Below are 24075 nucleotides of genomic sequence, written 5' to 3'. Positions count from 1 at the left end.
TTCCTTAAGATCTTCAGTTGGTGGGAAATATCCTTTGAGGGAAACTTATTTATGATGCTGAGAAACAGGGTGGTTTTCTCCTAAGATGAGTGAATTTCTGTTAGAGCCACAGAGTGAATTCCACGAGATCTGAGCTCATTATATGGCGAGGACAAAGTGAAAAGGAAGAACTTAGCAAGAAAGTGTTGAGACTTAAGATTCAGTTGAGAGGTCATAATATTAAATTTAAAAATTACCAAGAGGAACCTATGAATAGAGATATATCAAATAATGCTGAAGCTTCCCCTGGGTGGCTACACAAAGCCCCAGAGTTTGCAGGGCTTGAAAATCAACCGAGCACATGTATTTTTAAAGAACTCCATGGAGATTTTGAACATCTTTACCTGTTTTCACGTATGGTTATTTCCATAGCCTCTGTCAGGAAAAAAGGAAAGATATTTATAGTTATCAGAGCAAGGATTTATACTGAAATATCTATATGCTTTTTATTTGAAGGATAGAGAATTCTGGAATAGACATTATTGGAGAGAGAGGGAAGATAGATCTTTCTCGGTAGATGTCTTTAGGAATAGAAGATGCACCTTATAATTTAGGAGTTCATCTTGGAGATGAAGAGACTGATTAAAATTTTAATAAGCTATTATCCATTCTGGGAAAATTAGTCTCTGAATCTGTTAATATGATTGTGACCAAAATGGCCAGAAGCAGCAAGAGTCAGAAAAAAGAGTGTCCCCCAAAAGGTTTTTTTTTAAACTCAGATTAGACTTGCCCAAGTGAAAATATAGGTTAGTTATTCCCCTGGTAACTTAAGTGGGAAAAAAACATAACGGAATCGGGGTAAAATTTTTTCTCTTCCTATCACAGCTCCCTCCTGGTAAGTGTTGCAAGCCTGGGTGAATTTAGTATTCCTCCTTTATTTTCATTTTTAATAAAGGGAGATTGTGTTTGAGTGTGAAATGTGTATTTTACTATGGTTCTAAACAGTTTTAAAATTTCAAAGTAAAATAGCGAGGTAAAAGATATTTATTGACACTGACCAAAACATACACAAATACTTCTGAAGAACAAACTGAAAACATTTCCTGGTTTATTTTCTCACACAGAGACCCATATTACCCTGAAAGCAAGACGTGCCGGTTTTCCTTTGTGGAAAAGCACATTCAGGCAGCAAGCTTCCCCGAGAGAGCAGTTTTTGTCCTTCAGTAACTGCTGGGCAGCGATCCTTCCAGTGAGTAGTGGTCTTTGGTGCTCCCGGGACCAGAAGGAGGCAGGGCCAGCTGAGAGAAGCAAGGGCTACTAAAGTCTTACTTCAGTAGCAAAGTGTCACTACTAAAGTTTACCTCGAACCGACTTGCTGGGGCCCTGCCTCTGGGCTGTGTGAAAGATGCTGCTGAACTATGACTTCAAAGCCCACAAGCATTAGGACCACGAAGATGCATCTGAACAGTCTCTGGCCCAGGTCCCAAGAGTCCAGATTGTGTCCACAGCAGAGTGGCCACCCGGTAAGGACAGGGGTCCAAATAGGGTACCTCGGTTGCTTGGTGACTGTTCACCACCAGGAGTGACCCCTTTGATGTCCCAAAGACTAGCCAAGAAAAGAAAAGTCCTTTCCCACATCCTCCTCGCCTTTGAGGGCTCTGAGGTCACTCCTCCTAATCAGCTGCTGTGATTGTGAAAATCTGCCAATTATATACTCTTTCCATCCAAAGTGCTTCACCTAGATCTTAAAAGGCATTTCAAAAAACAAATGATCCCGTAGAAAATACAATATGGAATTTTACTCTAGGGTCATAACAATTTTGAACATATTTCTGCTTCTCTAAGTTAATTTCTCCTCCAGAAGTCTGGAATTAGGTGTGATAAGTTAATGATGATACAAACAGAGTTGTTTTCAATAATTTAATTATTAGACTCATGCCCCAAAATAAACTTGCACGAAATAGTAAACATTACTCCTAAAGCAATTTGGACACAGTCACACACACGTCAGGAAAGGAAAAAAAAATTCTCCCCAAAATGCCAGTATTTTGTTTCATTTGGAAAAATAACAACACAATTAGAGGTAAACAATAGTTTCTTCTGCTCCATCTCCAGTTTCCCCATCTTGTCTGGTTACTCTCTGTAGATTTAGCTTTGCTTCTGCTATGAACGTTTGCAGCTGAGGGCCATGCGGATTTGAGTCCAGGGGAGGCGGGTATGCAGTCTGAGAAAGGTCCAAATCTGCAACAGACAGCACAGGTCACAGGAGAGTCAGCTTGAGACCTACAAGTCAGGTGAAACCATGAATCAGAGTTCAGAGCCCTCGAAGATTGGGAAATGCTGTGGCCATAGAGCTAGCCACGGAGAGATGACGGAGTCCGGTGAGAAAGGAATGAAATGGATATCTAATGATTTAATCAAAATCACTAAAATGGTTGGTTGGGTGTACAAACATCTCCTGTGGCTAAAAATAACCTTTACAAAATACTCCCAGCAAAACCGTCAACCAAAAACTTGTTACCATTTGTGGGCTGTTCAAACACTGCACCTGCTGAGAAGGGGGTGCCCAGTTATTTTAAAAGATGGGTTCAACCTCTTAGAAATACAGTTATCTACTCCGGCTACGTGCAATAAGCCATATTTGCATCTGTACAGCATCTTCCCTCAGAGTAACTCAAAGTCCAGAACTGATCGGGAAGACTCAAATAACGTACCTGGGACTTTCCTGATATGGGGGGAGGGGAGGGGAGAAAGGAGATGAAGGATGGAGACCCTCCAGCCTCACCATTATGCAAATCTGTTAACACCACACAAATCACTTAGCAAAAGGAGCCAGGTTCCTGGGGAAAATCGTCCTGGTAACAACTCTGACTGGGTTTGTTATTTTTCTGGTTACCTAGCAACAGCAGGGCACAGCCTATTTTCCCTTTTCTGATAAAACCCTCTAATACATGGTTTAAAGGAAAGGCAAAGGGGGGTTTTGATTTGAAAAAAAAGCAAGGCTGTTGCTGCAAACCATATTCTCTGCATTGCTCCACTGACCACCCTCCCGGAAGCCTGGCTATGTGGGAAAATTACAAATAACCAGCTTCAGTTGGAGCAAAAAGCAGTCTACATGGAAACCCAGGTGGGGAAGATGCAGAGCCCTGAGGCCCACCTGTTCTTTTTTCAGTCATTAACAAGAGGTCATTCTAATCCTTGCCACATTTTATTCAAAGCCTCTATTATTTAGATGGATACACATAACTGCCAGCACTGTGGTGACAAAAATGCTTGTCATTTTTACGCTCCTGACAAGGATCTTTGGTTATTAGCGGAGACAGGAAGCAAGGCCTGGCTGGAATGAAGAGCAAAATGTCCTGACAAGGCTCCACCTTCAGGGATGCGCTTCCTTTGCTACACCCCCTTTCATCACGTCTTCCAATAGGAGGCAGAGCCAGTGGGAGAGGGGCAGCCAGGGCCGCAGGAAGTAGACACAGGTCACCTGGAGGAGCTGACCTGTGTCTCCAAAGCCAGCCCAGGAGGACCCTGGGGGGAGAGGAGGGGAGGAGAGAGGTGGGGAGGAGAAGGGAGGGGCGAAAATGGAAGGGAGGGGAGGAGAGAGATGGGGAGGGGCGAAAATGGAAGGGAGGGGAGGAGAGGGAAGGGGGAAGGGGAAGGGAGGGGTTGGGGAAAGGAGGTGAGGCTGCACTCCACAGCTCTGCTCAAAGGTTTAGGCCACCCCTCACTCTAGGTATCAATGGGGCACAAAGAAAAAATCCATTTACATTGGGGTGACGATTCTGTTGATCCTAATCCCGTACCTCAAATACTGGGCTCTCACTCACTACTGAAAATGCCTCTGGATCCACCATGTGTATGGTGCCTTCTCTGAGCACAGCAGCTGTTCCAGGCCTTTGACAGTCATCATCTCCTTAAGCCTCAAAATGTTGTAACGCACAATTTACAGATTGGGAAACTGAAGCTCACGCTAAATTCTTGCCCATCGTGCAGCTAGGAAGTAATCCAGATTTGAACTCAGAAGATCATTCCCACTTGCTCATCTGCTCAAGATTCTCATGGTCCCCATTTCTCGTTGTGCTGGAAATGACTTGACCATCTTTGCAGAATTAAGACACCCTGGATGTGTAATGCTTAACCTCCCTAAGTACCAAATTTTGAACAGTCCCTTACCAAAAAAAGAAAGAAAAAGACATTCTGAGCTCCTCCAAACCGACACAGTAATTACTATAAAATTAGGAACCTCCCTCATTCAATCAGGTAAACACAAAAAAACCCAGGCAATGATTTCACTATCAGGGCAATACAGATCAACCTAGAATGTTCTCTGTCCTTCGCCTGTCTGTGGTCACCACACATTTTCACACTTTTAACTCCTTTTCCTAGCCATGGAAATAAAACCATTTCACCTCTAAAAATAAACGTTCCCAGTTAAACTACTGATGTTTAATATTATACAACCTAAAAAACAAAAACACACCTCAGAACTTCCATCTAGCAGAGGCTGACAGACTGGAGAACAGTTCACCTAAGCCACCAGCCACAGCGCTGCCTCCTAGCCCACAGAAGGTCCAGCCAGGGTGTAAGAGGCACTACAGGGAGAATGAACAATCATCCATTGAAAGAGGCAGTTGGGAGGTGATTGCTGACAAATGTGACAAAGCGGGCAGAAGGGAAGTCCTTAATCCATGTAAGTTTCCTTCCTCTGGGGTATGAAACATGCAGCAAAGAATCCAAAATACTGGTGATTCTAGGCATCTGGGAAGTCCCCTTCATGGTTTCAAGAAAAGACTTGTTCAAAAAGAGCCAAAGAACCAAATACATTTCAGAAAGAATTCTTTTATCTTAAATTGTAGGCTCCAGTTCAGGAAGATAGAGAACCAAGAGTAAACATGGGGGGAGATTTTTCATTTGTGTGTGAGTATAAGGTGGATAGAGAGAGAGATTTAATCAGAACTTTTTCAAATAAGAATAAAAATCCAGGAGAAAAACATCTCCTGGACCCTAAAGTGAATGAATGGCCCACGTTGTAATCCCATATGTATTCATGTTGAGCTTTTGTGTCACCTGGAGGGGAACTCAATTTCCTTCTCCACGTTCCTTCTTGGTTTCTACCTGAACTACTTAGGCAAGGTCAGACAGTCTGTCTTTGAAATTAGAAACCGTCCTGTGATTTCTGATTTTATTCCTCCATTTCAACCCTGAAAGAACTCCAGCACAGCAATTGTATATTTCTCAAGGTCAGCCACCTTTTTCCACACGCTCTGCCCTAGAGAGTAGGATCGTCATATAGAACCCTAAACTGAAAAAACATTTGTTAAAATAAACCCTCGTTGATTCAGAAAGCAGAATTCTTGGGGAGTAGAATTAATCATCCAATTTTATTTGTGATCAAAATGCCTATAAATTACTGGAAATAAAAATAGAATACCTCTTTTTTTGTGGAGAAAAGAACCCTCTTGTACTGTTGGTGGGAATGTAAATTGATACAGCCACTATGGAGAACAGTATGGAGGTTCCTTAAAAAACTAAAAATAGAATTACCATATGACCCAGCAATCCCACTACTGGGTATATATCCAGAGAAAACCATAATTCAAAAAGACACATGCACCCCAATGTTCATTGCAGCACTATTTACAATAGCAATGTCATGGAAGCAACTAAATGCCCATCGACGGACGAATGGATAAAGAAGATATGGTACATACATACAATGGAATATTACTCAGCCATAAAAAGGAACGAAATTGGGTCATCTGTTGAGACGTGGATGGATCTAGAGACTGTCATACAGAGTGAAGTAAGTCAGAAAGAGAAAAACAAATATCGTATATTAACGCATATATGTGGATCCTAGAAAAATGGTACAGATGAACCGGTTTGCAGGGCAGAAATTGAGACACAGATGTAGCGAACAAACATATGGACACCAAGGGGGGAAAGTGGTGGGGGGGTGGGGGGGGGTGTGATGAATTGGGCGATTGGGATTGATATATATACACTAATATGTATAAAATGGATAACTAATAAGAACCTGCTGTATAAAAAAATAAAATAAAATTCAAAAATTCAAAAAAATAGAATACCTCATTTTTTAATAAGCAAAGAAATATTAACACAATCATAATTTGGTCAGATAAAAAACCAAATGCTCTTATGATGAAGCAAAACTTCAAACTACAAAGAACCTTTTGATCTACTGTCTCAACACAACTGTCCCTCTTAGTTGACATAAAAGAAATAATTTGCTCCTTCCCATACCTCTGGAAACTCAACAGAGTGAGCATTATTAACCTTAAAATAAGGACAAATAGGCTAAATCACATCAAAGCCTAGCTAAACCAAGTGGAGAAGTAGAATCTTGGTGCAAGGATTTTTTTTCCTATTTAGCTGAACTTTTCTTCACAGCCTAAAACTTCTTCCTTCACAAGAAATTTCCTCAGTCTCACTGTAGGGTCTAAGTCAGTCTTCTCATGAAGTTTCTAAAAATGATTAAGTATACACATTTTGGCTGGTACTATCCCCTTTGTCTTATGGGCAGGGGGCGGAAAACACCCAGGCCATGGGCTGTATGATGTGCTGATACCCAGAGACAGTTCCCCAAATCCCCCTATTTTTAGCCCTTCATTGCAGCCTTGAAGGGCTAAAAATGCATTTGTTGACATTTGCATTTATCATTTTCACACTTTGCTCACCTGCTATTGGAATTTCAAACTATGAAGGAAGAGAATGTGGGATCTGGGTGACATACAACCGTAGGTATCGGCACCTGAAAAGCTGACACGAGCGGGAAGAAAAATTGGCCTTCCCTGCATCAGCTCACCATCATTATTATTCTTTTGAGCCAACTGGATAATTGGTTATTTGCAAGACTAGACTGTAAAGTCAAGGTGTAAAATGCAACCATGTGTCACACTGAAAATGAATGAAGTGCCTCCCAAGCTGAGAAGTGAATGAAATCTTTTAAACCACAAGGTAAATGTAACCTTGGGCGAGTCACTTCCGCTCTCTGGGCTTCAGTTCATGAAGGATTGAACTGAAATCATCATTCAGGCCTCTTAAACTTCTTATACTGTAGGAGAATGTTTACACCTGTGTTTTGGCTCAGTAATGCACCAAATACTATTCTAGAAGTGCAACAAATGAATGCATTTTTCAACTGCTTTCTGCTCAAGGAATACAAATTTATTACCTTAAGTTGCATTTAAAATAATGTTTTTAGGGTAATTTCCGGACATATGCCCCACCCTTCTACTTTCAGTCTTTCCCTACAACACGTATTTGAGTTGAGCCCACACAGCCCTCAGAGCACAGGATTTGGAAAGATACCTAATGAGTGGAAGATAAGGTCCACGGTCAAAATCTACACTTGATCGTCCCTTCTATGAACAGCAAACCTAACAGTAGTTTGTCATAAAGAAAGCGGTTGTCTATTGTTTTAAAATATTTAATTCATGTAGTCTTTGCCTTTTTCTGGATTTTCTGAATAGAAAAGCATTTTAAATCCTAATAATTTTTAAAGAAAAGCTTTGTTTCAATTTAAAAGCACCAGGATAACTTCCATCATAAATATTAACTGTCCAGGCCTGAATTTAACTCCACATTACCCAATGGCCAGGCAGACAGCAGGCCAGTGCTACAAAAGCACGTTGAGTCAATGTTCGGATCACTGATGACGCGTGTCAGCCCTCTCCGTGTCTTATCCCAATCCATTCTCCCCAAGAAGACTCACAAAACAGAGCTTCATGTCTCTGGGTCTTGGCTCTGTTCTTGGTTATTTTAATGAAGTGTTCCGACTCATACTCTGTACTACCGTATCCCTCGTGCAAGTTCCTATAATCAAAATTCACACTTTCCTAGAATAACACCACCTCAAAAAAAATTGTCGTTCATATTCCAAGTCTGCAAAATAAGTTGTAGTCCCCCATTTAATGATCGATTCATGCTTATACTGTGAAACATTTACAAAATGGTTTCCTGATGGCATTACTGGCAATCACTACTTTTTTCTCAGGAGCATTAATGCACAGCATTTTCCTTCTAATGGAAAACACTTATTGTACAAAACTCAAGGTGTCCTCAGAGCTAAGGAAGGTTGGTCTCCCTCACTGCTTTTGCTCAACTGCATTTCCCATAGTGAGCCACAAACAGCATGTGAACATCTGGCATAAAAACCAATCTGGATATCTGAAGCCAACGATCTCAATGAGTGTTAGGATTCCCTTCATTACTCCTCACATACCAATCCTGCACCTGAAATAAAATAACCGAAGTGTACTCTGGGGTTGTATACGTGTAAATGTGTAATGTAAGAAAGCAAGCTCATAATTTTTTTAAGTTGTGACTGTTAGAGTTGGACTTTATTTTCTTACCAGTAATTAACATATTTGGAATAATCTATGTTGGTTATGTAGGTAACACCGATAGGAAACACAGCAATTGAAGCAATCAATACAATGAGGTTACAATTATGTTAACACAAGACGCATTATGATATGTCAATTGTCTCTGTGTGAACTTTGATTTGCTCTCACACTCTCTCACCCAGAAGGGTGCCCGTGTTACTGCGTCATGACCTTAACATCAGCAAGTCCCACAGGAGAATGGGGCAAGTGCCTCCACCTTCCCCTCTTCTTTGAGATGCATTTCAAAGTGTGTTTCTCTAATCAGGATTCTAATAGGTATTAATGATAAAAGAACACAGTGATCAAGTAAGTTGATGAAACTCCGGGTTAATCAAGTTTCTTTATTGACAAATTCCTCAGAACTTTAATAGGCTCACCTGTATTATTAATCTCTGAGAGGGAAAAACTGTATGTGGCAGGTCCCAAACTCGGGGAGCTTTTTCTCATAGTGTACTTTTCAGTGTTGTGTTCTATGTAATATGCTTTGGGGAATAGTGCACTAGAGAATAATAAATCTATTATAGACTAAGAAAGAAAGAGACAATAAATGACCAAGATGCCAGAATAAATCAGGGGTGGGAAGCTGGAAATAGGTGAGGTTTTCCAAATTCAGAGACTCTTAACCCTGTATATAACATCTATAGCAGACTCGGGCAATCATCATCAATGGCTGCTAAAAGCATTAGGAGAAGAGCTGATGGGGAACTTTATAATGGATGGACAACATCCGAACCCACGGGTCAATCTTAATATCACAAAGAGAGAAACGGACACCTCAAGCCTCCTGATGGGATGCAAGAGGAAATATACAACATCTACAATATAGGAAACAGACAACTCCATCTATGAAGATTTTTTCATGTCAAAAAATAAAGCCTGCATCTAGTCAAATATCAAACGTCTATTCCCAACTACCAGTTTACAGGAAATATAGAGACAGAAGACTACGTTAAGCGACACCACAGGGAAGCAATCAGCAAAATCCAGAATGTAGAAAATTTTTCAGAAACTATATTTTTTTCAGGAAAAAAAAAATGTCTTTTCACCAAATAAGCAACCCAGTCTTTTCAACAAGTTGTAAGATTTCTTTTAAAGGCAATGGAACTTTAGATTAAAAGACTTGTGAGATACACAAACCAAATGCAATACATGAAATTATTTGGATCCCAGTTCAAACAAACCAAGGGAAAAAAAATTGAGACAATCAGAGAAATTCAAGTACTGAGAGTATGATTTTAAGTAAAAACTGTTAAATTTTTTAAGGTGTAATAACGATACCGTGGGGACTTCCCGGGCAGTCCAGTGGTTAAGACCTTGCCTTCCATTGCAGGGGGTGTGGGTTTGATCCCTGGTCGGGGAGCGAAGATTCCACATGCCTCATGGCCAAAAAAACCAAAACATAAAACAGTAGCAATGTTGTAGCAAATTCAATAAAGACTTTAAAAATGGTCCACATTAAAAAAAAAAAAAATGATACTGTGGTGATGCTTAAAAAAAGAGGAAGAGTCCATATCTTTTAGAGAAAGATACTGAACTATTGAATATTTTGGGATGAAATGATAGGATATCCTGGATTTGCTTTAAGATAACCTAACATGAGAGGACAAGAGAAAAGGGCATCGATGAAACAGGATTGGCTGTGTCGGTAATCGTTAATTCATTAAATGATTCTATTTTTGTACATGTTCCATGGTAAGTTTTTTTAAAGTCCATACTCTTTCATATACTTAGACTATAAAATTATAAAGGGCTCTCTGTTATTCCAATAGCATAGCTTCTACATGTCTGATATAAACAGAATACTGTGGCAATAAATTAGATGTCTCTTCTGGATGTGAAATATGTATAGATCAGTTTTAATACAACTGTATGACAAGTCATTGGCAAGTGCTGTGTAGGGGATTATATCTATTTAGAAAGATACACAATAATGTTATAAGTAATAATCCTAGTTATTACTTTAAAATGTATATCTCAGAAATAACTAATTTTCTTGTCAACTGCATTATTATGAGCTTTCATCAAATCTTTAACTGTGGTCATTTTTAAGTCTTTTGTCATTTACAGACAGTTCTGGGTGTACTCTGATGCTTTGGCAAATATGTTCCTATAAAAGGGTTTCATCTTCAAGAAATTCATGGAAAAGACTCTGACAAGTATAGGTTTCTGGTAACTGACTGTACTGCTGAACTGAATGAATAAGCATTTTCAGAACTCTAATGAAAAACTGATGAACTCATAAAAGTGCTAACAAAAGATCAAGATAAAAAAAAATTAATTACATGGGACTGAGTGAACTGATGAGGATGAGTATAATTTTTGTGACTTTCTGTCTGAATTAAAAAAAAAAAAAAATCCCACAAGGGAAAAAAAAAAAAAAAAGAAAGATACACAATTTCTATGAACCTATTCCAGAAAATAGATGAGGTTCATTTGAGTTTATAGCTCCCCATAAAAATGATACAGATTCAGGTATGGTCCTTGCTCTTGCCTGGAAAATCTAACATCTCCTCAGTGAAATATAATTCAGAAAAGATCTCATTTTATACCCTGAGTCCATTTGTCCATAGCAGTGAATTGATAATGTTCTTTTAGAATTTGGATTCCTATACTTTAGTCTTCTGAGTTTACTTAAAACTAAAAAGTAACATTTTTTAAGAAATAGGAACTAAAAGATGTACATCTAGTCCAACAATATCTGAGTAAATTTCAGTTCCTAACAATAGTAGGTGTCAATATATAATGTCAAATGAATGAATGAATTAGTGAATACCTTATTCAAAAATTCTACCTACTGTAATTAGAGTTGTGGGAATCACCAATTTGGAATTCTTATGTTTAGAAAGTACCTTACAATTTCATTTATTCTAATCCTTGTCTTCTCAGTAGGAATGAAGCTGAAAATGTAGTCAAGATAGAACTGCATAATAGGGCTTCTCTCTTTAAGCCACTAACATTATTTGACCTCGAGTCAAGCATTCAATTCAAACCTCACACCAATCCACAATGGTAGGTACACTATGGAATATGAAAAGGAGAGCTTAAAACAAACCTAACTTGAAAATGGAACACAACTCAGGAACACAAGAAGCTGAAGAAAACATCCAAAAACCATAATTAACATCTTCAAAAAAAATTTTAAAGCTATTTCGGCCACCAAACAAGATTCCATAAAATAGGAACTATAAGAGAACAAGGAAAAATCTCTTCGAAATTAAATATATGCTGGCTGAATTTTTTTAAAAATCAATGGAAAAGTAGGAGGTTAAGGATGAGAACATCTCCCAGGAAGTAGAACAAAAACATGAAGAAATGGAAATAAACAGAAAAAACAAAACAGAAAAATCAGAGGCTCCAAGAGGTCCAATTTATAACTGGAAACAGTTCCAGTAAGATAAAACTGAAGAGAAGCAATTTTTTAAGGAAGAAAATATCACAGATTCGAAGGAAATATATTTCTTGATTGAAAGAGTCTAATGAATAACCAGTAAAAATGATTTTAACAAAAGACCAGACTAAGGCATATTATAAAATTCATCCAAGAATTAATAAAGTGATAATTCTAGAGGCTTCCTAAAGCACAAACAGGTTACAAACAAAGAACTAGGAATCAGAATGGCATCAGACTTTTTAACAGCAACGCTGAGAAGTGGAAGAATCAAATCCTTCAGAATTCTGAAGGAAAATAATTTTTTTTTTTTATACATAAGTACTCATTTAGTTTTTGTTTTTTTGTTTTTTGTTTTTATTATTAATTAATTAATTTACTTATTTTTGGCTGTGTTGGGTCTTCGTTTCTGTGCAAGGGCTTTCTCTAGTTGCGGCAAGCAGGGGCCGCTCTTCATCGCGGTGAGCGGGCCTCTCACTATCGCGGCCTCTCTTGTTGCGGAGCACAGGCTCCAGACGCGCAGGCTCAGTACTTGTGGCTCACGGGCCTAGTTGCTCCGCGGCATGTGGGATCTTCCCAGACCAGGGCTCGAACCCGTGTCCCCTGCATTGGCAGGCAGATTCTCAACCACTGTGCCACCAGGGAAGCCCAGGAAAATAATTTTGGTATAGAATTCTAAGCCCAGATGTATTATAAAAACCAAGTATAAAAGTAGCAAAAATAAATAAATGAAATGAAAACAACATTTCAACTGATTTGGAAAAAAAAAATCCTTTCATTATTAGACCTTTTCTTAGGAAGATTTAGAGATATGCTCCATCAAATAAAGGAATATGCCATAAAAGAGAAAGATTGGGATTGAGGACAATAGGATCCAACACAGGAGAGATATGAAGAGATGTCCCAGGTGACAGCTACACTGCTGGCCGGGAGAGCAACAAGGGCATATTAGAGTAAGAGGACAGAGGATTCTGGAAGGGAAATTTCCAGGAAGGAAGATGAAGCTGATAGATTTTAGAATGTGTTGAGTGTGTGTAAAATAACATTGATCAGTTATTGAGAGAAGTATAGGAACTCCGGAGGAAAATATAGGAGGTAAAAAAAAGTGAGCAAATGAAAAAATAAGGCAGATGGTCAAAGTCTCAGTAGGATAGAACAGTCAATGACATTATTCTTAGTAGCTTCTGTTCATACAGTTGATTTTTCTCCATCTTAAAAGGGCTCAGCTCTCACAAATGTCCTTTTCTAATCTTAAATGTCTACATATAACTATAAATATGATTTTTCGGAAAACTACTTCTCAAAGTACGAAATATATTGAGCCCACTCAAAAAGAATGAACGTGTCTGTATAATTAAGATTGGAGACTTCTGAAGTTCTAATATCTGCTGTTAGAAAAAAACCTTTATAAACAGGCACTTCAGAGAGGAAGAAACCTAAAAAGCTAATAAATATTAAAAAGGAACTAAATCTCACTGGTAATTAGGGAAGTACAAATTGAAAGAAAGGGGTTACCCATTCCATACCCATAATATCGGCAAATATTGAGAAGCCTAACAATGCTAAGTGTTGGGGAGAATCTGGAGAAACTCGACCTCTCGTACGTTGCTGCTGAGAGTTATACTATACAATTTTAGAGAGAAATCAGTAATACCCAGCGAAACCAAAGACATCCCTACTACTTCTAGGTGTTCATAATCTACATAAACTCTCACTCAGGTGCACAAGGAGATGTGCATAAAAGGGTGTTTACTGAGAAGCGTTTGTAATAAAAAAATATTGGAAACATCCTAATTGCTCATTAGTAAGTTAATGAATATGCTGGTGTTTATTCACATAATGGAAGAGCATACAGCAGTTTAAAATTAACTATTCGTGCTACATGTACAAATACGCACGTTGAGTGAAAAAAATAAGTTGCAAATAGACATATACACACACATATACATGGAGCAGGGGAGAAAGGGAAGGAGGGCAGGCTCTTTTATACTATCACTACGTATATATGTATCCATAAACAATATATCATTTTTTTTGTTTTCCACTACATTTATATGTATCCATAAACGATAAACAATATGTCATATTTTTGTTTTGTTAAAACAAAACAAAAAATATATGTTTATTGATACATATATATGTTTATGGCATAAAAACATACTGTGGAAATGATATACACCAATTACAGGATATTGGATAACTCTGAATAGGAAAAAAGAAGAAGATAAGGGGAAGGGATTTCATATCTAACATTTCTTTCAAAAAAAAAAAAAGGGCAAAGAGATGTCTGAAGCAAATATGGTATAAAGTTAACATCTGTTAAATGCATGCCTGATACAGATTTTCTATACTTTTCTGTAAGTTTGAAATTTTCATAATTAAAACTTTTATGTTAAAAAATGCATGAAAATACACAGCAACCAATTGCAATGTGTGGTCTTTATTTGCATACTGAGTCCAAAAAACAAGCTGGAAAAAGGACACATGCACTACATTTATAAAACAATTGGAAACTTGAACCCTGACTGTATGTTGATATTATGGAAGTTTTGATAATTTTTCCTAGGTGTGATAATAGTTTAAAAAAGAGAGCCTTATCCTTCAGAGATACATACTGAAATGTTATGTATCAGTAAATGTTTACAGATGATTTTTAGAATTTGCTTCAAAATAGCACAGGGTGTGTGTTGTTGCTGGGCATGGGGGATTGGTGGGTAGGAATCTAGATAAAACACCACTGGCCATAATTTCCTAATTTTTTGAAGCTGGGTGATGGTACATGAGCGGTTATTATACTCCTCTGCTTAATTTTGTACGTTTCAAATTGTGCATACATTCAGGTAATCAGGGAGTATGTCAAGCTCAAATTTTAAATCAAAACAAATTAAGATGTTCCTCACCATGATAAACAAATTACCATGTTCCTCAGAGTCCCTGTTAAGAAGCAGGGACAGCTTTTTAAGATTGCGCTGAATTAAACAATATGTAGGTCTCCAGCTACAAGGACGGGGCAGTATTTTCATGGCATTGAATTCCTCTTAAGGCTGTAGAGACCAGGGACTGCTAAGTACCATGGCAATAAAACTGGAAACTGCCTTCTGCATGACCCTACCCACACTGAAAGAGTTATGCCTCTCATTTTGCTGAAAGAAGAACTGAATTCATTTCTCTGCCAGGTGAATAATGCAGGAAATCAACCTAGGAATTTTAATGCTGCATTTACTTCTTACTGGTTCAGTAGAGGGAAAAGCAGATGTTAAAACTCTTAAGCATACCAGATCCAGTGTTTTTCTTTAAACCAGAAGAAGGCAAGCAATTAGATCAAACACACCCAAGCTAATTAGTTCTACCTACTTCTTAATAATTATGTTATTACCAGACTTTTTTAAAAAGGCACCCAATTCTTTAAAGGTATATAAATGAGTGTTTTTTTCTCTTGATCAACTACAAAATTATGAGATGTCAAAGAACTTACATGCCTTTTTCTGTTCTGAGAAATTGGTATTTACAGTTTTCAGAGCAACATAAAATTTTTTCTTCTTAAAAACGAGAAACACTTTGTAATTCTCATCTGTTTGAAATAACATTTGCTGAGAAACCAAACCCTGCAATATCTTTTCCAACTGCAGCTTTGAATTTATGTCACTCAAAAATGATTAAAATTTTAAAAGTACAACATAATATATAGAAAATGTTTTGTTCAATGTAAATTTTCACACTCAGCATTCTTTTCATATTTATGTTTGCAATCAGAGCAAAGATGACTATATTACCTTTCTGGAAATTAAACTTAAATACTTTTAGAAATTGTACCATTAGAGAAGTAGGCAGTTTGCAGAACAGAGGCAAAATTAGGACTTTATTAAAACAGGAATCAAATGAGAACATATATACTAAGATTAATTACTTTACTCCTTGGAGCCATCTCTTCCTACAGGAGATGATTTTACATTGTCTTATGCATACAAATGTCATGTGGAGCTACTCTAGATGTTAATATTTGTGCTTCCTGACTTGTGACCTATGACTAACACTGGAGCCTAAGAAACGAATTTCCCTTTAATTATCTACCAGGTGACACAAATTCCCACATTTGCACTACATCCTCCTCCTTTTAGACAGATCTCTTTCTTCTGTAAACAACTCTTTTTAAGAAGGAGCCATAGCATTACCATACAATTTAACTTCTCTTTAGTGGAATCAGCCACCAAGAGCAAAGAGCAAGTAGCCTCAGCGACTTAGTGACCAATGGCCCCAGCGCCTTCCAGACCAATAAGGGCCACTGAGCACACTGCCCTCTGATGGCCTGTTACCTCACGGAGTAGGAAGATGCAGACACAGACAACTATAGAAGAGGCTAATGAACACTGTCCACAGGCGGACAGCACTTCAGAGATCTTCCAAAGAGAGCACTTTTAGATGTGGTAGCCAGGACAGGCTTCAGAGCGAAGACAGAACTGGAATTGAGTCTGGCTGACCAGAATGTCAACAGGAAGAGGTGGCCTCGGGTGGAGGTATTTTAGGTAGAGCTCACCCCTACTGCAAAGGGGAGGAAATGCTGGATGCCATAAGAAAAGAGAGCTGTTGGGTCTGGTGGAACTATGAGTTTGTGCAGATAAATCAAAGGGGTGGGGATGTGTTGGAAGAGTAGGTTGTGGAGGGTTTTGAATGGGAATGCTGGGAGTTTTAACTTTAGGAGGTAAGTTTTGCAGCTGCTGGTGATCAGGACCCTTCTATGGTCCCGTGTCTATCTACATACTTGGCTTCACCTGCACATGTAGGTCCAGGGCAGGGTCAGAAGGGAGCAGTTATTCCCCATTTTTCATCTGCTTGGAATAAGCCCACATTTAGCCAGTCAAGTTTCCATCCCTCTGATGGACAAAGCATTATTTATTTTTTCAGTTAGTAGAGGGTGTGTCAGAAGGAAAACTGTTTTGAGCTTCTTGTCCATTCACTCTTCAATCAACACTGAGTGCCTAGTATGTGCCCTGCACTGGGTCGGACACCAGGGAAACCGAGTTGAACAAGACTTTGTCTCAGCACCCAGGAAGCTTATAGCCCATACAATCACTTCAAAAACTGTTCCAGTTTCTTAAAAGCTAAATAGGCACCAATTCTAGGATGAATTCTACTCCTAGGTATTTAGCCAAGAAAAATGAAAACGTAATTCACAAAAAGCCTTGTACAGACTATTTATAGCAGTTTTATTTATAAGAGCCAAAAACTAGAAATAAGCCAGGTATCCATCCACAGAAGACTGGATAATTGTGATAAATTCATCTAAGCAAGATTCCTTAGTAATAAAAGGGAACCAATTACAGATTCATGCAACAGTATGGATGCATCTCAAAAACAGTATGTTGAGCGAAAAAACCCTGGACACATAAAGGTACATAGTATTTGATTCCATGTCATTCTAGAATAAGCAAAATTAACCTGTGGTTGATGGAAAACAGATGAGTAGCTGCTTCTGGGAGTGAAGGTTGGTTGGTAAGAGGTATAAGGGAGCTTTCTAGAGTGATGGCAGTATTCTGTGCCTTGAAATTCTTTCCCCAAAAATGATTGAATAATAGAGTTAATATCTGAGCATTCAATGTATGTAAATATCTCAAACAAACAATATATAGCAACTTAAAGAGTCCAGAGGGAAAACAAGTGACAAAATATGGTGGAAAGTAACACAAGGATTTATTGGACACTATAGAATCACAAGGAAAGCTCCTAACCTAGATTGGGAGGGTCTGGATAGGCATTTGGAGGAAAGTGACCCTGGAGCTGGGGTCTTGAAAGACGAACAAGAGTTTACCAGGTTGAGAATAAAGGGTGGAGGAGAGGATATTCCTGAAAGAGGAAATAGATGTACAAAAGGGGCAGGGGTGGCTGGCCTTTCACATAAGTGGAAGAACTTCCTATGGCTGGACCACAGGGAGAGAAAGGACAGAGCAGCATGAGATGAGGCTGAGAGATCAGAGGTCAGATCAGGCCTCCAGGCCCAAGCACATAACCTCCTGCGCTTCATCAGCAGTGACTAATTTCAGCACACGGTGCATTTGAATAAGCCCAAGGAAGGTGACCCAAAAAAGCCCTAAGAGGACTGGACACAAATCCTTATCCACAGGCCCAAATGCTGGCCTAGGGGCTAAACAAAACTCTATCTAAAATTCACTGTGTTGTATTTGGTATTCAGAAGACAACCCACGTGGTAAATCATGTCGGCACATGTCATTTGGATTTCAATTGTTCCTACAGGAGAAAGGATGTATTCGAAGGGTGTGCCATGCACAATGAGTTTATTTCAACACCCACTTACATCACTGTTTTTTTTCCTAGTATATTTTAAGGAATAGTAGCCCTGCAAGGTTCTGGGCTGGAGAAGAGTATGCTGTGGTTAAATAGGTTTGGGAAGTGCCACTTTTGGAGAGTCACAGTACACATGAGCACAATGAAAGTTTTGAAGAAGTTGTGTAGTCGCCAAACCACCATTTCCCAGTACCATCTGATTATGGGAACTTTCTATCATGTACGGTGGAATGTTTTTTGAGAAGTGTCTATTTAGATAATACTCCAATGAGACATAACATGTCCTTCAGGTCCCCAGAGCAACTATTTTGGAAGCGGCCCAGTGGATGAAGCAACTAAATGTTCTTCCTAATGCTCTGCTCCTTTTTTAACACAAGGTATAACAGTAACAGTGACAATAACAATGTCTACTAAGTGCTTCCAAAGTTCTCAGAATTGTACATTTTGTCTTATAAAACCCTCATACCACCTACAAAGTAGATACTATCAGAAGTCCAATTTTACAGATGAGGAAACTGACATACACCAAGTTTAAACACTTGCTAAAGTTTTCACAGGTGGTAAATCTGAACCCAGGCCTTCTATCTTCACCACTATGCCACTCAGCCACCTCTACTGTTCAATATTCATCAAGTTTATTCCTTCATGCATTCATTTGTTAATCTATTCATTGATTCATTCATTCAAATCCCTCATGTAAAAGTGAAGTACCAGAAAATACACCTAAAGTTCATTACATTGGAAAAAGCATCGTTTTAGTCTACGTTTGCTGAAACTTGGTTTAGGAGGTAGGAGAAGATGGATTCTTTATCTTTTCATCTTTGAATGACAGGGAAATATCACATCACCTACCTAAAAGGCAGCTAAACACACCCTCCCCCTTGCAGTACTGCTGCATTCTCCTTTCAAGGGGGATGGGATTCTAGTCCGCAGTCCTTGGGGACACATCAGTGTGTGACTGTACTTCCTCACACTGGAGCCCAAATGCAAAATAGGGCCTCATGTCTATGCTGACTAATAGACCATCACATTTTGGCCCAAACATTCCTTTTGTTTTCTCCTTCCAAGCTATGTGCCAGTGAAAAGCAGTTTGCACATGCAAAACTTCGCGGGTGTATTTCAGAGCTCACGCTGAACAGAAGCATCAAGCGTCTAAAAATACAGGATGAGCTCTACTTTGTGTATAATCTATCATGCCAATCTGGATACATTAACAAGTAATCAAAAATAGGTTAACTATTTTTGGTAGTAATAAATTCATCAAGAGTCAGAAGTTTAATCTACTCATTGGAAGTAACGCAGCTTTAAAAGCCTTTAGTTTCTTAAAAGGTTCCATTTTAATCAGATGGAATGTATATTAAGAATTATACGTTCCATATTCTTGTTATATAATAACATCCCCAAAACAGAGCCATATGGAAACAAGTCAAGAAAACACAACCTACATTTATCCAAGAGTTCAGGCTTATGTAATTTTAAGAATATTTAATAGCTCCATATTTACTACACTAAAATAAGAAGAAAAAAAAATCCAGCATAGCTAAACAGTTAACTGCAAGGGTGCCTCTGAAATAACAAGAATACAAGCCTAAGATCCTAAACACAGATTCTAGAAGCTTTTGGCAGAGCCAAGTATGTGAAGTCTCTTTCTCCTTGACTCCTAATATCTCACCATCCCATCTTCTGCCATCTGCCTCTAGCAAATGTCAGTGGATTCCCAGGATGGAAACATGTTTCCTTTCTGATTCATTCCTAAAAGACTCCCCAAAATATGGCCTACTGCAATTGAGCATGATTGCCCTGAATTCACGGGAAATAACCAAAGCCATAGTCTTCTTTCAGCCATCCAGAAGACTCAAGAATCCCTCCCATCTAAAGGACTGGTGTCTAAATTGAACACTTACAGACTCCTATACTGACAGCCCAAACCATCTTTGAGAAATAGGAACTTCAAAATTCAGAATCTACAAGAAAGTACTGAGGCTTCTGAGGACATGTTAGAAAACGGAGCATTAAAATCACCTCCTGATTTGGGGTTTTGCACGGAGAGGGCTCTGAGCACGCAATTCCTGTTTTTTGTTGCTGGCGGATTTATGAGACTCTTAGAACGCAAGGTCCTTATTGCAATGTTATAACGTTCTGTGTGATTAGTTGATTGCAAATCACTGCACAGTGTGCCAAGATCGCTGGTAGGAAGCAGGTCGTTAAATAAAATTAAAACTCTGTCAATGTTTTGCTTGTAAATGCTTCTTCCAAAGCTTTACGGCAGCATCAGTCCTTACAAAATGACCTCAATTCACCTGAGAAGCAGAGTCTCCTGTATTTTTGGCGGATGATCCAAATATTCTATATCTAATCCAAACATCCAGCATGTTATGTTTTAGGAAGAAAAGCCTGTAGTGTAATGAAATTTGCACAAAGAGAGCTATGGAAAAGAGTCGCCATGAAAATAATTAAATTCTGCACAGTCGTACTGTGAAATTGTTCAGCAAAAGGCTCAGAGTCCTATCCTGCAGAACTGGGAACCTCTGTAAGACCACATTTTTCCTTAGGTAAACCTTCAAACCAAGCATTAACACTTCAAATTAAATTGAATTAATATCTTACCTAGAAAGAGAATGGATACCCTGGCCCATTCTCCAAGCAAACTCCACAGTGATTTATCATGGCAAATTAGCATCTCCACAAATCAAAACCCAGGTGCTGGCTTATTTATTATCTGGCTCGAAGTCTGAGCAGAAAAACAGGACAAGACATCGCCCCCTCAGCCAGCTGTTTCTGGGAACTGACCAGCTGAGGACACATAGGTGCCTTTCAGTCAGTCTGTCTCGGGTAGAGCAAAGGGATATATTTCTTAAGATGCCACCACATTTAATTTTAAGATTGCTATGATAAATATATGATCTTTCAGGCAATACTTTAAGGCTGACAAGTAGAAGGTGGTGCCAGGGAAATTGGTTCACATTCTAAGAGTGTACTTAACGAAGCAAATACTAATTGTTTTGCCTGGGGAGATACATTGGACTGTTAAATAGGATTTAGCAGAAGAAAAAGGGTTTAAGAAAGTGTTTCACTGATGTTGAGCTAGCTGCCCATGTTTAATTTAACTGGTGTTCAAGCTACTTTATGGTTAAAAAAGAAATACCCCAGTGAACAGATAGGCTGACTAATTGTTGTTCATATAACAATTAAATGCTAAATTGTTTATGTGCCATCTTCCTAAAATGACAGCAATGAATTCATTTCTACTTGTTTAGAATAAATTAAGGCATTTTATGGAGAATATGTTTTAACTGTTTGAGCTTTCATTTGCTACACATGGCCATGTGGGGTTATATGTACAATATTCTAAAGGGAAAAATAACTCACATAAGAAGATGCTCTCTAGAGTTGAACAAAGAGTACCTGTATCAAACTGATAAATGAGACTATACATCTGAAGACAAATTTATTTCAACATTAATGAGGAAGAAAAGTTGGCAATTGTTAAAGTCTGCTACCTAGAATCCAGAAAGGTATTCATGGCAAGCAATTTTATAGTTACCCTGACATTTCAGGAATGCCACCTCACATACACCCATCTTACAAAAGTTTTCAAACTCACTCAATCCGGGCAGCTAGCCTGAAGCACTTGCCTAGTCCACATGTATTAATCCCCATCACACCCCACACGTCGACTGGCTTTCCTCAACCTGTTTCAATGTCTCAGTCAAGTCAAGCTATGTGACTCAAGCTCATAGTTGCTTTCATTTCTGCTAAAGATTGTGGACCTTGACTCCTTCATTCATGTCGCAAATTTTTATCAAATGTTCATTAGATGCCAAACACTGTGCACTGTGCTTTGTTAATGGTGATAGAGCAATGAACAAAGGAGATACGTGGAGCGCCCCACTCTCTTGAAGCTTATTCTACAGTGGGACAGGCAGACCTTACATAAATTATTACACATGTCATTAATTCAAATTATGAGAAGTGCTAACAAGGGGTGCTTCCTGGTGATTCTGAGCCTTGATCTTTATCAGTCTATCCAGGACTAGCAAGGACAAATAAATTCAGGATAACTGAACTCAAAAAGAGATTAAGGTCATAAACCAGAACACAATTTTTAAATTTAAAGTGAGAAATGGTTTAAACCCAAATACTCCTGTTGGGTGTTCTCAACATTTTCTTTCTGGTAGGAAAGCCTATTCGGGGAACTCAAGTATTATTAGAAGTTTTCCTGGGGATATATTGATATAATGCGACCATTTATGTAATGCAACCCATGAGGGTTGGATGTTCTGTAGATATGGAAGTTCTACATCCCAAGTTGAGATGTTCAGTCTTGTTGCCAAAATATCTCTTACATTTGGTTCTGAAAACATGGTTGACTGATGTAACTTCTTCCTCTTTAGAGAGGAACAAAGGGAAGCAAAATGCTGTGACTTTTTCCCTAAGACAGTTCTGGTGATATACTAACAAACACTTCCTCTTAGACCAATATGGAAAAGTAGTTAACCCTTTATATTCTCATATATTTCCATTCTGAGTAAAAAAATTCCCCAATTTACATATTTTTTAAACAATCACCTTTGAAACTATTGGCTTCCTACTGACATTTAGGAGACACTTTCATTTCTATCAGCAGGCCACCTCTGAATCACAATTACAATGAATTCTTTCCACCAGGCAGGGATGAAGCTGAAGTTCACCGGATCCCAGAACATGCTTGGCAATTTTCTTTTTTAAAGTTCTGCTAACACTTCCCTCTCTTTTGTACAGATGAGGAAGTAAGGCTTAGGAATCACGCAGCCGTAGGAGCCTGAGTTAGCATTTGAACTGAGGTTCTCTAACATCAAGCCCAGCACTCCAGGCTGGCAGTGCAGGGGAAGATAGCAGGACGGCTGCTTCAGAATCACTTAAAGAAAATGTCAGATACACAGATTTGCAGGCCCAGCCAAGTCCTACCAAATCAGCATCTCTGCACAGAGGAATTCATATTTCTATTGCCTTCTCCCAGAAACCATGGTACACAGCCAGCTACAGTAACCACGGTTCTAGCAGCCAATCCCACCCATGGCATCTCACTTCTCATGAGCCACACAGTTAGAGGGTGGCCCTCCGTAACACCATCACAGGATTTGGGGAGCTGGAGTTGGGGGGAAAAGTCTCTCTGGGTTTTAATACACCGGCCTTAACTCCATCCAGTACACTCAACTCCATTTTTCTAAATTCAGCTTTTCACAGAGGCTGAATGAATAAAACGTGAAAAAGAAAAGTTGTCTTCTCTGAAAAACAGAGACAGCAACCACCATCTCACAGGATGTTGTAAAGGGCAAATGAGACCATGAATTCGAATGTGTTTTTGAATGGCATGAAGTGCCATATAATATTACATTAACTCACCCAAACGTGAATTAATTGGGATGGAATTTCCAAGCCAAGAGGAATATAAACTCCTCAATTTAAGTGAAAAAGAAAATACAAGTTAGACCATCTATTTTTACAAATAAAGTTTTACTGGAACACAGCTAATCTCATTCTTTTTTTTTTTTAACATCTTGATTGGAGTATAATTGCTTTACAGTGGTGTGTTAGTTTCTTAATGTACTGTCTACGGCTGATTTAGAGCTATAACGGCAGAGTTGACTATATGCGACAAAGACCGACGGCCTGAAAAGACTCAAGTATTCACTGTGTGGTCCTTTAAGGAGAAGTCTGCCACACCCTCTGAACCCGATGGTCATATTTTTCTTAGGCAAACATAAAACATCAGTCCTTAGCTGAACACCCCACATTTTAGGCAAGTCCTAAAAATTGAATTTTCACGGTTGGATGGACATGGGGGTGAGAGAGGAGACGGTCCCCAGATTCTGATGTGTGGAAGGCGTGATGTTTTCTTTGCCCATTTTGGATCATTGTCCCAGGAGTCACTGAGACTGATAGGAGCATGCCTTATCCTTCAGGTATGTTTGGTACCTAAATGGTTACAAACTTTCCTTGCAAACCCAGCCCTTAATC

General features: G+C 38.8%; 1 protein-coding gene across 14 annotated transcripts in view; it reads right to left on the bottom strand.

Moving 5' to 3' along the window:
- Positions 1 to 1055: 1055 nt before the first annotated feature.
- The window catches only part of ARHGEF28 (Rho guanine nucleotide exchange factor 28), a 313009-nt gene continuing 289989 nt past the window's right edge, over positions 1056 to 24075 (bottom strand). For all 14 annotated transcript variants that reach the window (XM_082374857.1, XM_082374858.1, XM_082374854.1 and 11 more), the window contains one exon: positions 1056 to 2220. In XM_082374857.1, the coding sequence (XP_082230983.1) occupies positions 2057 to 2220 (164 nt within the window). In that variant the 3' untranslated portion in view covers positions 1056 to 2056. The remainder of the gene's footprint in view (positions 2221 to 24075) is intronic.

The sequence above is a fragment of the Balaenoptera borealis genome, assembly GCF_965194805.1.
Source record: "Balaenoptera borealis genome assembly, chromosome: 2".
Classification (NCBI taxonomy): Eukaryota; Metazoa; Chordata; class Mammalia; order Artiodactyla; family Balaenopteridae; genus Balaenoptera; species Balaenoptera borealis.
Note: the sequence above shows the minus strand (reverse complement) of the source record. Positions and strands in the feature narration are given on the sequence as shown.